Below are 14,664 nucleotides of genomic sequence, written 5' to 3'. Positions count from 1 at the left end.
GCACGAGCCCCTGCTCTGCCCTTATCTTTAACTTCTCCAGCTCAAATTCCCTTTCCCTCTGTTTCCCTCTCTCTTCTCGCTCCCATTCCCTCTCTTTCTCTTCTCTCTCCAACTGTCTTTCTCTCTCTTCGTGTTCTAACTGCCGTACCCGGAACTCGTGCTCGAGTCTCAGTTTTTCAAGCTGTACCTGTACCGCGTCACCAACAGGTTTTTCAATAGACACCACCTCCAGCTCACCTTGGGGAAACACACCTTTAGATATATAGTGCTCTACAATAGCTCTGTGTATCTCCTCTCTCCTCATTGTCGACTTCACCTTAGCAAGATTCAACCGTTTTGCCACAGCTATCAATTCCGATTTCCTGGCATCCTCTAATGCCTCCAAGGTCGGCGCCTTTATAAATTCCTCAGCCTCCATTTCTACTGTTTGTCTTTTCTTTCTTTCGGGAATTTTAACCCAATCAATTTACTCCGTCCCAAATTTAGCGTTCAAAATCCCAGACGAGCCCCCACTTATGTTACGTACCCTGTAACTGGGTTGCCAAACCAGCAGAAATGGATCACTCAGTTGGAGTCTGGAGTACTAGAACTAAGAAAGTTTTATTAAAGAAACAAGCAACACAGTAATCGAAAGGATAATAAATGCAACAGTTCAGCGATGATAAACACACATGTGCATAGAATTAAGATAACAGCATCAATCAAGCTCTATCGTTGTCTAGGGGTAAATGACCAAATTTCAACGTGACTCAAAGTTCAGTTTGCAGTAATCGTTGCCATGGCGATGGACAACGTGGGGGAAGAGAGAGATAGAACAGGAACAACTGATCATTCAGACACGGCTTCACTCACAGACCGGCGAGATAGCTCACAAGCAACTTTTGGGCGGGTCCTTGGTGATGTCACCTGAGGTCACCGACTGTGACCCCTCCTCCAGATGCGGTCGATCCTCTGCAGTGAACCCGGCACCCAGGCAAGGGCGGACACACACCGGGTTCCCGCTGATCGTACTTTTCCACCCTGGTCGTTGTCTGGTACTTCTCACCCACTCGTGAGAGGCGCACCGCTTCCAGGGTCTCGTTACCTCGGGTGGCGTGTGTCCTGCCTTAGCGAACCGGTCCCTTTTTATCCCCCTGCTGGGGTATCGCCTGTCCATACTTCAAACAGTTCAAGGTTCAAAGGGGGGAGCCGCTCCAGACAGCTCTTTCTCCCCCGTCCCTTCATTACACATCTCCAGACGCTGCTCCATTGTTCCTTATCTCTCCTTCCCCTGAGGACAGGTGGCAGACCACTTGCTGATGTCACTGATGCTAACCCAGGCCAGCAAACATCTTAATTTTATGTGTATTCTCGTCACATAAGCAACTGAAAATTCTTGACCAGCCACCATGTGGGACCTTGTTAAATGCCTTGCTGAGGTCCTTACAGACAACATCCACTGCCTTGCCTTCATCAACTTTCTTAACAACTTCCTCAAAAAATTCTCTAAAAACTCATGGTTAGACATGACCTACCATGGACATAACGTCTCCCAAGTAAATACAGGTGCAAAAAATCCAATTATGATCTCCCCCATCTCTTTCAGCTCCATGCATAGATGACCACTCTGATCTTCTGGAGGACCAATTTTGTCCCTTACTATCCTTTTGTTCTTAATATATCTGTAGAAGCCTGATATTCTCCTTCAACTTGCCAGCTAAAGCAACACCATGCTTTCTTTTGCCCATCCTGATTTCCTTCTTAAGTGTTCTCTTGCAATTCTTATACTGCTCAAGGACCTCATTTTGTTTTTATATGCTATACACCTTTTTTAACTAGGGCCTCAAAATCTCTTAAAAACCAAGGTTCCTTAAAACTGTTATCCTTGCCTTTTATTCTGACAGGAAATATAAACTCTATACTCTCAATATTGTGTATCTGAATGTCCCCCACCTAGCAAGCATCCCTTTGCCAATAAACAACTTATCCCAATCTACACATGCCAGATCCTTTCTGATGCTTTCAAAATTGGCCCTTCTCTCATTTAGATTCACAACTTGAACACCAGACCTATCCTTTCCTGTGGTTTTCTTTGAAAAGAATGGACTTATGATCACCCTACACAAACTTCAGCCTTGTGCACTGTCTCTTTCTCTAATAGATCCAGTATTGTACTCTCTGTCTAGTTGGGAACTTTCCTGAACGTGTTTAAGAAATTCTATCCTATTCATCCCTTTTACAGTATGGGAGCCTCAGTCAGTATGTGGAAAGTTAAAATGGCCTACTATCATAACCTTATTTTTCTTGCAACTAACTGTGACCCTCATTTGAAATTCGGTCATAAGTAAAGACATTGCGACAACTATTCTAAAATATCATATCTGCTTGTTACATCCAGAAAGAACTCTACCAAACTTGTCAAATTTACTTACACTTCATAAATATATGTTGATTTTCATTTGAGTTTAAAATAGTTATTTAGCATTATGGCGGGAACAGGTCCTTCCAGCCCAATGAGCCGCATGGCTCAACAACGCACCTGTTTAACCCTCGCCGAACCACAGGACAATTTACAATGCCCAGTTAGCAATCAACAACGCACCTGTTTAACCCTCGCCGAACCACAGGACAATTTACAATGCCCAGTTAGCAATCAACAACGCACCTGTTTAACCCTCGCCGAACCACAGGACAATTTACAATGCCCAGTTAGTAATCAACAACACACCTGTTTAACCCTCGCTGAACCACAGGACAATTTACAATGTCCAGTTAACCTGCAAACTGGTTTGTCTTCGGTCTGTGGGAGGAAACCAGGGAAAACACATGCAGTTCACGGGGAGAGATCCTGATCCAAGACTTTTGATAGCATTTTAAGAACATCTCCCCAGAAGTTATTTAACTTTATACAAGACCAATACATATGAGTTAAAGTGGCCACCTCAATATCACATCTGTCACAAATAGGATTGATATTGGAAAAAATACGTGCTTGTTTATCCTTTGACATGGGCCCGATGCACTACCTTGAACTGTATCAAGGAATGAGGGGCACAAATAGATCAGTTATTAACCAAATGAAAAAGTTTACTCCATTGACTATCTGAAAATGACTCTTAAAATTCCGATTCCCAAGCACATTTAATTTTATCATTTGATATCATTCGTGACTTCAATAACCGTTTATAGATTACAGTTATCAACCCTTTCTGAAATGGTTTAAACTGAAAGAGAGCATCTGTCATATTAGGTGGATAAGCAAAAGGGTAATTTGGCAACAAACCATGTAAAGAATTCCTAATTTGTAAATAGCTAAAAAAGTGTACATTAGATAAATCATATTTATCCACTAATTGAGAAAAAGACATTAAACAGTCCCCTAAAATCAAATGTGAAAAAGTTATTATTCCCTTGGTTTTCCAAATTAAAAAGGCCTTATCCAAAATTGATGGTTTAAAAAAGTAATTGAGATGGATATTACTGGAAAGAATAAAATTATTTAACTCAAAAAATCTACAAAACTGAAACCAAATTCTTAATGTATGTTTAATAATGGGATTAAAATCTTGTCTACTAATCTTAGAAAACAAAAAGGGAAGAGGAGCTCCCAGTAAAGAGGCCAAAGAGAGCCCCTTCACCGAGTTTTCCTCCAAATCCAACCATGAAGGACATTCATGTATCTCTGAATAGTGAATCCATCAATCATTAATTGCCCAATAGTACATTCTAAAATTTGGCAAAGCCATACCACCATCCTTTTTTAATTTCTGCAAAAGGGTTTACTCAATCTAGGATTTTCATTGTTTAAAATAAGGCATTGGTGAGGCCGAATCTGGAGTATTGTGTTCAGTTTTGGTCACCAAATTACAGGAAGGATATAAACAAGGTTGAAAGAGTGCAGAGAAGGTTTACAAGGATGTTGCCGGGACTTGAGAAACTCAGTTACAGAGAAAGGTTGAATAGGTTAGGACTTTATTCCCTGGAGTGTAGAAGAATGAGGGGAGATTTGATAGAGGTATATAAAATTATGATGGGTATAGATAGAGTGAATGCAAGCAGGCTTTTTCCACTGAGGCAAGGGGAGAAAAAAACCAGAGTACATGGGTTAAGGGTGAGGGGGGAAAAGTTTAAAGGGAACATTAGGGGGGCCTTCTTCACACAGAGAGTGGTGGGAGTATGGAATGAGCTGCCAGAGGAGGTGGTAAATGCGGGTTCTTTTTTAACATTTAAGAATAAATTGGACAGATACATGGATGGGAGGTGTATGGAGGGATATGGTCCGTGTGCAGGTCAGTGGGACTAGGCAGAAAATGGTTCGGCACAGCCAAGAAGGGCCAAAAGGCCTGTTTCTGTGCTGTAGTTTCTATGGTTCTATGGTTTATGGAAATATAAGATAAGATTATAGAATCTATTCTGTCAAAGAACTTTTTAGGAACAAAGGAAGGAACTGCCTGAAATATATATAAGAATTTCAGTAAAACTATCATTTTAATAGCATTAATTTGACCTATTAATGACAGTGTCATAGGCGACCATTTAGAAAGCATTTGTTTGGTGTAGTCAATTAATGGAAAAAAATATTTATAGAGATCCATAAAATTTTTAGTAATTTTATTACCAAGATAGGTAAAGTAAGTTTTAGTAATACTAAAATGAACTCCGAACTCAGGAACTCTCTGAGCAGTAATATCATTGCGCAAACCACTACACTACCGTGCCATCCATTAAGCTTGATCGGTTCTTCAATAGTAAGGGCATCAGAGGTGATCAGACCATAAGACAGGAGCAAAATTGGGCCATTTCAGACCTTCGACTCTGCTCTGGCATTCCATCATGGCTGATCCCGGATCCCACTCCACCCCATACACCTGCCTTCTTGCCATATCCTTTGACGCTCTGAAGCAATCAACTTCTGCATTAACTATACCCATGGACTTGGCTTCCACCGCAGTCTGCAGCAGAGCATTCCGCAGATCCACCACTCTCTGGCTAAAATAATTACTCCTCACCTCTTTTCTAAAAGGTCACTCATCAATTTTGCGGCTGTGCCCTCCAGTTCTGGATAAACCCACCCGAAGAAACATCCTCTCCACATCCACCCTATCTAGCCCTTTCAACATTCGGTAGGTTTCAATGAGATCCCCCGAATTCTTCTAAATTCCAGTGATTACAGGCCCAAAGCTGCTAAATGTTAACCCCTTCATTCCCAGAATCAACCTCGTGAACCTCTTCTGGACTCTCTCCAGTGACAACACATCCTTTCTGAGATGTGGGGCCCAAATCTGTTGACAATACTCCAAGTGCGGCCTGACCAGTGTCTTATAAAGCTAGAGCATTGCATGAGTGCTCCAGCTTCCTCCAAAGACATACCGGTTGGTAAGTTAATTGGTTATTGTAAATTGTCCCATAATTAGGCTAGGGTTGAATTGGAGGATTGTGGGGTAGCCTTGCTCGAATGGCTGGAAGGGCCTATTCCAAGCTGTATCCGAATGAATAATTTTTTAAAAATTTTTTTAGATTATGAAGACACGCAGTCCTCTTTTATTGTCATTTAGTAATGAACGCATTATGAAATGATACAATATTTCCTCCAGTGTGATATCACAAAACACAGGACAAACCAAGACTGAAAAACTGACAAAACCACATAATTATAACATACGGTTACAACAGTGCAAGAATACGATAACTTGATGAAGAAGTCCGTGAGCACAGTAAAAGTTCAAAGTCTCTCAAATGTCCCACATCTCACGCAGACGGGAGAAGGAAGAAAAACTCTCCCTGCCATACCCGACCACGGTCCAACTCTGAGTCATCCGAAAACTTCGAGCTCTGATCAACTTTCCGACACCGAGTACTGTGCACCATCTCTGTCCGAACGGTTCAACCTCCTTCTCGGTCGCCAACGGCAGGCAAAGCCGGGGATTTTGAGGCCTTCCCTCCAAAAGATTCCCAACCGCGCAGTAACGACAACAGCGAACGAGCGTTTCAGAAATTTCTCCAGATGTTCCTCTGTGCTTTCACGTCCCTTTCCATCAGATCAGAATTGTCCACGGCCCCTATTTAACCCTGCTTTCTCTCCTCCCGCCTTTTAAATAAATAAAATAATGAACAACAGATTTTGCCTGGCTTGTGTTTCTCGAAGATCATCTCCATTATCAGAGTAGTTAACGGATTTTGCCTGTTGGGATAGCTGGCGTATGAGAATGGCTTGCTTGTGCTGTAAATTCCTGACTCGTATTCTTTTGTTTCTATTACATAGAAATGAGGTGAGTTTACTGGTTGCAGCTGAACAAGCCCAGCCAAGTGTAATTAAGCTCAGGCTGTAACAATGCCATCTTTTCTACCTGCAGGACGTTCCACAGTACCTGATGAATGCAAGCTTGCTGGATGAAACCATCGAGAGTGTTGTTGCTGGCTTAAATACGGCTGTATACCACCGGCCCCTCACCCCTCGAGTTCGAAGCACAAAGAAACGTAGGAAAAGGACAGGTAAGGGTGTCCAGCTTGATGCACACGCACAAAGGGCAACTAGTCCAGGCCCTGCTGCATCACCCACAGTAGTATTACAGGGTGACAGACCTAGACAGAGTGGATCTGGAGACGATGTTTCCTATTGTGGGAGAGTCTAGGACCAGAAGGCACAGCCACAGAATAGAGGGATGTCCATTTAAAGCAGAGATGATGCGGAATTTCTTTGGCCAGGGGGAGCTGAATCTGGAGTTCATTGCCACAGATGGCTGTGCAGGCTAAGTCATTGAGTATATTTAAAACTAAGATAGATATATTTATGATTAGTGGCCTAGGTGCTAAAAGCAGAGGGGGGACTGACCAGTTGAATTTCTAACTGGTATGGAACATAGAACACTTCAGTACCATTAAGATACTTCAGCCCATAATGTGCTGACCTTTTAACCTACTCCAAGATCAATCTAACCTTTCTCTCTCTTCCTTCTTGGTTCCTCATAAAATGTACACTCTAATCCATTCAACATACTGGTAAATCTCCTGTGCACCCTCTCTAAGGCTTCTTCATTCTTCCTATAATGAGTCAACCAGAACTGAACACCATATTCCAAGTGTGGTCTAGTCTGACCAGAGTTTTATAGAGCTACAACATTACCTCGTGGCTTTTGAACTCAATCCTCCAACTAATGAACAACAACACACTCATGCATGCCCACTAGAAAATGAATCTCAGGGTAGGATATAATGAAATATATGTATTATAAATTTACTTTGAACATTGAACACCATATGCCTTCTTAACAACCCTATCAACTTGTGTGGTAACTGTGAGGGTTCTATGGAAGTGGACCCCAAGATATCTCAGTTCCACTACACTGCAAAGAATCCTGCCATCAACCCTGTATTCTGCGTTCAGTTTTGGACCTTTCAAATATTGACGTATCTAGCTTGTTTAGTAGACAAGAGGGGAGTTCTGATGGAAGTGTACAAGGATGAGCAGCAAGGGCTGTATTAATGCAGCATGCATCAGAATCAGTATTAGGGTTAATGTCACTGGCATATATTGTGAACATTTTTGTTGCGGCAACAATACATTGCAATACATAATAAACTAGAATTACAGTAAGAAATGTGTGAGAAATCCCACCACCAAACACATCTTTCCCTCCTCCCCACTTTCTGCTTTCCACAGGGATCGCTCCTTACGAGACGCCCTTGTCCATTCATCCCTCCCCACTGATCTCCCTCCTGGCACTTCACCTTATAAGCAGAACAAGTGCTACATCTGCCCCTGCACCTTCTCCCTCACTACCATTCAGGGACCCAAACAGACCTCCCAGGTGAGGTGACATTTCACCTGTGTGTCTGTCGGGGTCATCTACTGTATCCGGTCCCAGTGTTGCCTCCTGTATATTGGGGGTCATACCTTTCGTACTTCTCAGTTCCACCCATGATGCCCCACTAGACGAGTTCTCCAGTTTATCCTGACAAAGCACTGCTGTGACATTTCCCCTGACTGGTAACACCAGCTCTCCTCCTCTGTCATATTTAAAAGAATGGAACCCGGTAATATTGAGCTGCCAGTCCTGCCCCTCCAGCAACTATGCCTACAATGTCATAATTTCAGGTGTTGCTCCACACCCTGAGCTCACCCAGCTTTTGTATGATACTTCTTGCATTGAAATATATGGGCATTAGTTGCACCATGCTCAACTTTTTGATTCCTGACTTTGTCTGAGGTCACAGTTCAAAGTAAAATTTATCATCAGAGTACATACATGTCACAACATACAACCCTGAGATTCTTTTTCTGTGGGTATACTTAGCAAACCTATCGAACAGTAACTGTAATGGGATAGGTAAACTGTAAACATCAACTATAAACAGTAAAACTGTGCAAGTGCAGATTATAAATAAATAACAAGCATGAAATAATAATAAGATTCCTTAAATGAGTGTAGTTGTCCCCTTTTGATCAAGAGCATGATGGTTAAGCTGTAGTAAATGGTTTTGAAGCTGGTGCGAGTCCTGAGGCCCTTGTACCTTCTACCTGATTGCAGTAGCGAGAAAAGAGCACGGACTGGGTGGTGAGAATCTTTGATGATGGATGCTGCATTTCAACGAGAGCATTTCATGTAAATGTGCTCAATGGTCGGGAAGGATTTACCCATGACGTATTGGGCTGAATCCACTACCTTTTGTAGGATTTTCTACTCAGAGTGGTGTTCCCATACCAGGCCATAATACAGCCAGTCAGCACACTTTCCACCACACATCTATAGAAGTTTGCCAAGGTTTCTGATGATATGCTGAATCTCCACAGACTCCTGAGGAAGTAGAGGGACTGTCGTACTTTCTTCACAATTATATTTATATGACATGTTCAGGATGGATCCTCTGAGATGGTGACACCCAGGAATTTAAAGCTACTGACCCTCTCTACTTCTGATCCTCCAATGATTACTGGCTCATGACCTCTGATTTCCCTCTCCTGAAGTCTACTATTCTGAAGTTCCTTGGTCTTTTTGACATTGAGTGAGTGGTTGTTGTTATTACACCACTTAGTCAAATTTTCAGTTTCTCTCCTGCATGCGGATTCATCACCACCTTTATACAGCCCACAATGGTGTCATCAGTAAACTTATATATGGTGATGGAACTGTACTTAGCCACAGAGTTATGGTGTAAAGCAAGTTAGAGCAGGGTCGAAGCCCACAATCCTGTGGTGCTCCTGTACTGAGGGAGATTGTCAATCCGAACTGACGGGTCTGCAGGTGAGGATATCCAAGGGCCAATTGCACAAGGTGGTGATGAGGCCCATCTCTTGGAGTTTACTAATTAGTTTTGAAGGGATGATGGTATTAAATGCTGAGCTGTAATCGATAAAGAGCATCCTGATGTATGCATCTTTGCTGTCCAGAATTCCAAGGTTTTGTGAAGAGGCAACAAGATAGCATCTGCTGTAGACCTGTTGCTTCAGTAGGCAAATTGGAGTGGATCCAAGTCACCATTCAGACAGGAGCTGATGCGTTTCAACACCAGCCTCTCAAAACACTTCATCACTCTGGATGTAAGTGCCACTGGGCGATAGTCATTTAGACAGATTACCGCACTCTTCTTGGACATCGGTATGATTGAAGCCTGCTTGAAGCTGGTGGTTATCACACACTGCCAGAGTGAGAGGATGAAGATATCGGCCATTGAATATACCGGCCATTTGGCCGATGCAAGTCTTCAGTTCTCAGCCAGGTGTTCTGTCCCGACCAGATGCTTTCCATGGATTCACTCTTGAAGGCAGCCTGCATGTTGTCTTCAGATACTGAGACCAAAAGATCATCGAGAGACATGGGGTGCACGATGGTTCCTCCCTGTTCTGGTGAACAAAGTGAGCATAGAAGGCATTAAGCTTATTTGGAAGCAAAACTCTGCAGTCCCCTATGTCGCAAGATTACCACAACCAAGATTACCATCTGTCTCCACAACCTCTCCACTAGCTGTTCTGCACTGTAGTTCCCATCCCTCTGCAACTCTAGTTTAAACCCCACCATGCAGTATTAACAAACTTTCCTACTAGGATATTAGTTGCACTCCAGTTCAGGTGCAAACTGTCCCTTTTGTACAGGTCCCACCTTACCTGGAAGAGAACCCAGTGGAGATTTTAATTTTCCACACATGGACTGGGAAGCCCATTCTGTAAAAGGGCTAGCTGGTTTGGAGTTTGTCAAATGTATGCAAGATAGTTTTTTGCAGCAATATATAGAAGTACCAACTAGAGAAGGGGTAGTGTTGGATCTCCTGTTAGGGAATGAGATAGGTCAGCTGCTGGAGGTTTGTGTTGGGGAGTACTTTGGGTCCAGTGATCACAATACCATTAGTTTCAACATAATTATGGAGAAGGATAGGACTGGACCCAGGGTTGAGATTTATCATTGGAGAAAGGCTAACTTTGAGGAGATGCGAAAGAATTTAGAAGGAGTGGATTGAGACAATTTGTTTTATGGGAAGGATGTAATAGTGAAATGGAGGTCATTTAAAGGTGAAATTTTGAGGGTACAGGATCTTTATGTTCCTGTTAGGTTGAAAGGAAAGGTTAAAAGTTTGAGAGAGCCATGGTTTTCAAGGGATATTGGAAACTTGGTTTGGAAAAAGAGAGGGATCTACAATAAATATAGGCAGCTTGGGAAGTTAATGAGGTGCTCGAGGAATATAAAGAATGTAAAAAGAATCTTAAGAAAGAAATTAGAAAAGCTAAAAGCAGATACGAGGCTGCTTTAACAAGTAAGGTGAAAATAAATCCAAAGGGTTTCTACAGTTATATTAATAGCAAAAGGATAGTGAGGGATAAAATTGGTCCCTTAGAGAATTAGAGTGGACGGCTATGTGCGGAGCCAAAAGAGACGCGGGAGATTTTCAACAAATTCTTTTCTTCAGTATTCACTAAGGAGAAGGATATGGAATTGAGTAAGGTAAAGGAAACAAGAAGGGTAGTTATGGAAAGTATGACGATTAAAGAAGAGGAAGTACTGGCGCTTTTAAGGAATATAAAAGTGGATAAGTCTCTGGGTCCGGACAAGATATTCCCTAGGACCTTGAGGGAAGTTAGTGTAGAAATAGCAGGGGCTCTGACAGAAATATTTCAAATGTCATTAGAAAAGGGGATGATGCCAGAGGATTGGCATATTGCTCATGTTGTTCCATTCTTTAAAAAGGGTTCTAAGAGTAAACCTAGCAATTATTGGCCTGTGAGTTTGACGTCAGTGGTGGGTAAATTGACGGAAAGTATTTTTAGAGATGGTATATATAATTATCTGGATAGACAGGGTTTGATTTGGAACAGTCAACATGGATTTGTGCGTAGAAGGTCATGTTTGACAAATCTTATTGAATTTTTTGATGAGGTTACTAGGAACATTGAAGAGGGTAAAGTGGTGGATGTTGTCTATATGGACTTCAGTAAGGCCTTTGACAAGGTTCCACGGAAGGTTAGTTAGGAAGGTTCAATCGTTGGGCAGTAATATCGAAGTAGTAAAATGCATTGAGCAGTGGCTGGTTGGGAGACGCCAGAGAGTAGTGGTGAATAACTGTGTGTCAGATTGGAGGAGGGGGTGTAGCGGTGTGCCTCAGGGATCTGTACTGGGTCCATTGTTGTTTGTCATATATATTAATGATATGGATGATGGGGTGGCAAATTGGATTAGTATGTATGCAGATGATACTAAGATAGGTGGCGTTGTGGATAATGAAGTAGGTTTTCAAAGCTTGCAGAGAGATTTAGGCCAGTTAGAAGAGTGGGCTGAAAGATGGCAGATGGAGTTTAATGCTGATAAATGTGAGGTGCTACATTTTGATAGGACTAATCAAAATAGGACATACATGGTAAATGGTAGGGCATTGAAGAATGCAGTAGAACAGAGGGATCTAGGAATAATGGTGCATAGTTCCCTGAAGGTGGAATCTCATGTGGATAGGGTGGTGAAGAAAGCTTTTGGTATGCTGGCCTTTATAAATCAGAGCATTGAGTATAGGAGTTGGGATGTAATGTTGAAATTGTACAAGGCATTGGTAAGGCCAAATTTGGAGTATTCTTTACAGTTCTGGTCACCGAATTATAGGAAAGATGTCAACAAAATTGAGTGAGTACAGGGAAGATTTACTAGAATGTTACCTGGGTTTCATCTCCTAAGTTACAGAGAAAGGTTGAATAAGTTTGGTCTTTATTCTTTGGAGCGTAGAAGGTTGAGGGGGGACTTGATAGAGGTGTTTAAAATTATGAGGGGGATTGATAGAGTTGATGTGGATAGGCTTTTTCCATTGAGAGTGGGGGAGATTCAAACAAGAGGAGATGAGTTGAGAGTTAAAGGGCAAAAGTTTAGGGGTAACATGAGGGGGAACTTCTTTTCTCAGAGAGTGGTAGCTGTGTGGAACGAGCTTCCAGCAGAAGTGGTAGAGGCAGGTTTGTTGTTGTGGTTTGAAGTTAAATTGGACAGCTATATGGACAGGAAAGGAATGGAAGGTTATGGGCTGAGTGCAGATCGATGGAACGAGGTGAGAGTAAGCGTTCGGCACGGACCAGAAGGGCTGAGATGGCCTGTTTCCATGCTGTAATTGTTATATGGTTATATGATAAGCAATCATCCACTACCACTCTCTGTCTTCTCCCACACAGCTAATTTCGAACCTAGTTTACAACCTCTTCATGGATACCTAGTGTCTGAACCTTCTGAACTAACCTCCCATGTGGGACCTTGTCAAAGGCCTTACTGAAGTACATGTAGACAACATCCACAGCCTTTCCTTCGTCTACTTTCTTTGTAACCTCCTCGAAAAACTCTACAAGATTCGTTAAACACGATCTACCACGCACAAAACCATGCTGACTATCCTTAATCAGCCCTTGGCTGTCCAAATATTTGTATATCCAATCTCTCAGAACACCTTCCAATAATTTACCTACTACTGATGTCAGGCTCACCAGCCTGTAATTACCTGGTTTACTTTTGGAGCCTTTTTAAAACAACAGAACAACATAGCTACCCTCCAGTCCTCTGGCACCATACCCGTGTGGCTAAGGACATTTTAAATATTTCTGCCAGGGCCCCTGCAATTTCTACACTAGTCTCCCTTAAAGTCCGAGGAAATACCATGTCAGGCCCAGGGGATTTATCTACCTTTATTCGCTGTAAGGCAGCAAGCACCTCCTCCTCTTTAATCTCTATATGTTCCATGACACTACTGCTTGTTTCCCTTCCTTCCATATACACTATGCCAGTGTCCTGAGTAAATACTGATGCAAAAAAACTGTTTAAGATCTCCCCATCTCGTGAGGCTCCACACATAGACAACCACTCTGATCTTCTAGGGGACCATTTTGTCCCTTACTATCCTTTTAATATCCTTGTAGAAACCCTTCTGGTTTACCTTCACATTATCTGCCAAATCAACCTCATGTCTTCTTTTTGCCTTCCTGATTTCCTTCTTTAGTATTTTCTTACATTTTCTACACTCTTCAAGTACCTCATTTGTTCCTTGTTGCCTCTACCTGCGACACACCTCTCTCTTTTTCTTAACCAGATCACCAGTGTCCCTTGAAAACCAAGGTTCCCTATGCCTGTTAACTTTGCTTTTAATCCTGGCAGGAACGTGCAAATTCTGCACTCTCAAAATTTTGCCTTTGAATGCCTTCCACATACTGAACACATCCTTGCCAGAAAACAACTTATCCCAATCCACTCTTCCTAGATCCTTTCTCATTTCCTCAAAATTGGCCCTTCTCCAATTTAGAACCTTAAACTCGAGGACCAGACCTATCCTTATGCACAATTAGCTTGAAACTAATGACATAGTCACTGGACCCAAAATGTTCGCCTACACATACTTCTGTCACCTGATCTGTCTGGTTCCCTAATAGGAGATCAAGTATTGCATCCTCTCGTTGGTACCTCTATATATTGATTTAGAAAACTTTCCTGAACACATTTGACAAACTCCAAGCCATCCAACCCTTTCACAGTGTGGGAGTCCCAGTCAATATGTGGAAAGTTAAAATCCCCTACTATTACAACTTTCTGTTTCTTAGATCAGTCTGCTATCTCTCTACAGATTTGCTCCTCCAATTCTCTCTGCCTATTGGGCAGTCTATAATACAACCCTATTAGTGTGGTCACACCTTTCCCGTTCCTTGCTCCACCCATATGGCCTCTGCAGACAAGCCCTCCGGGCTGTCCTGTCTACGCACAGCTGTAATATTCTCCCTGACTAGTAATGCCACTCCTCCCCCTTTCATCCCTTCCCCTCTGTCATGTCTGAAACAGCAGAATCCCGTAACACTAAGCTGCCAGTCCTGCCCGTCCTGCAACCAAGTCTCACTAATAGCAATAATATCGTAATCCCACGTATCAATCCGTGCCCTAAGCTCATCTGCTTTACCTACAATACTCCTTGCATTGAAATAGGTGCACCTAAGAACATTCCTATCACGTACAAACCTTTGATTACTGTCTATACATGCAGTCCTCGCATGACCTTTATCCTCCTCCACCTCACTATCTGCTCTAACACTCTGGTTCCCCTCCCCCTGCAAATCTAGTTTAAACTCCCCCCTGAGCAGAACTAGCAAACCTACCCGCAAGAATGTTAGTCTCCTTCCAGTTCAGGTGCAAACCATCCAGTCGGAACAGGTCCCACCTTCTCTGGAACAAGGCCCAATTGTCTAGAAAC

General features: G+C 42.5%; 1 protein-coding gene across 4 annotated transcripts in view; it reads left to right on the top strand.

Annotated features, from left to right (window-relative positions):
- phrf1 (PHD and ring finger domains 1) overlaps positions 1–14,664 on the top strand; it is a 225,178-nt gene that overhangs the window by 130,492 nt on the left and 80,022 nt on the right. For all 4 annotated transcript variants that reach the window (XM_063061550.1, XM_063061552.1, XM_063061551.1 and 1 more), the window contains one exon: positions 6,333–6,471. In XM_063061550.1, the coding sequence (XP_062917620.1) occupies positions 6,333–6,471 (139 nt within the window). The remainder of the gene's footprint in view (positions 1–6,332; positions 6,472–14,664) is intronic.

This window comes from Mobula hypostoma, chromosome 11 (genome assembly GCF_963921235.1).
Source record: "Mobula hypostoma chromosome 11, sMobHyp1.1, whole genome shotgun sequence".
NCBI lineage: Eukaryota > Metazoa > Chordata > Chondrichthyes > Myliobatiformes > Myliobatidae > Mobula > Mobula hypostoma.
Note: the sequence above shows the minus strand (reverse complement) of the source record. Positions and strands in the feature narration are given on the sequence as shown.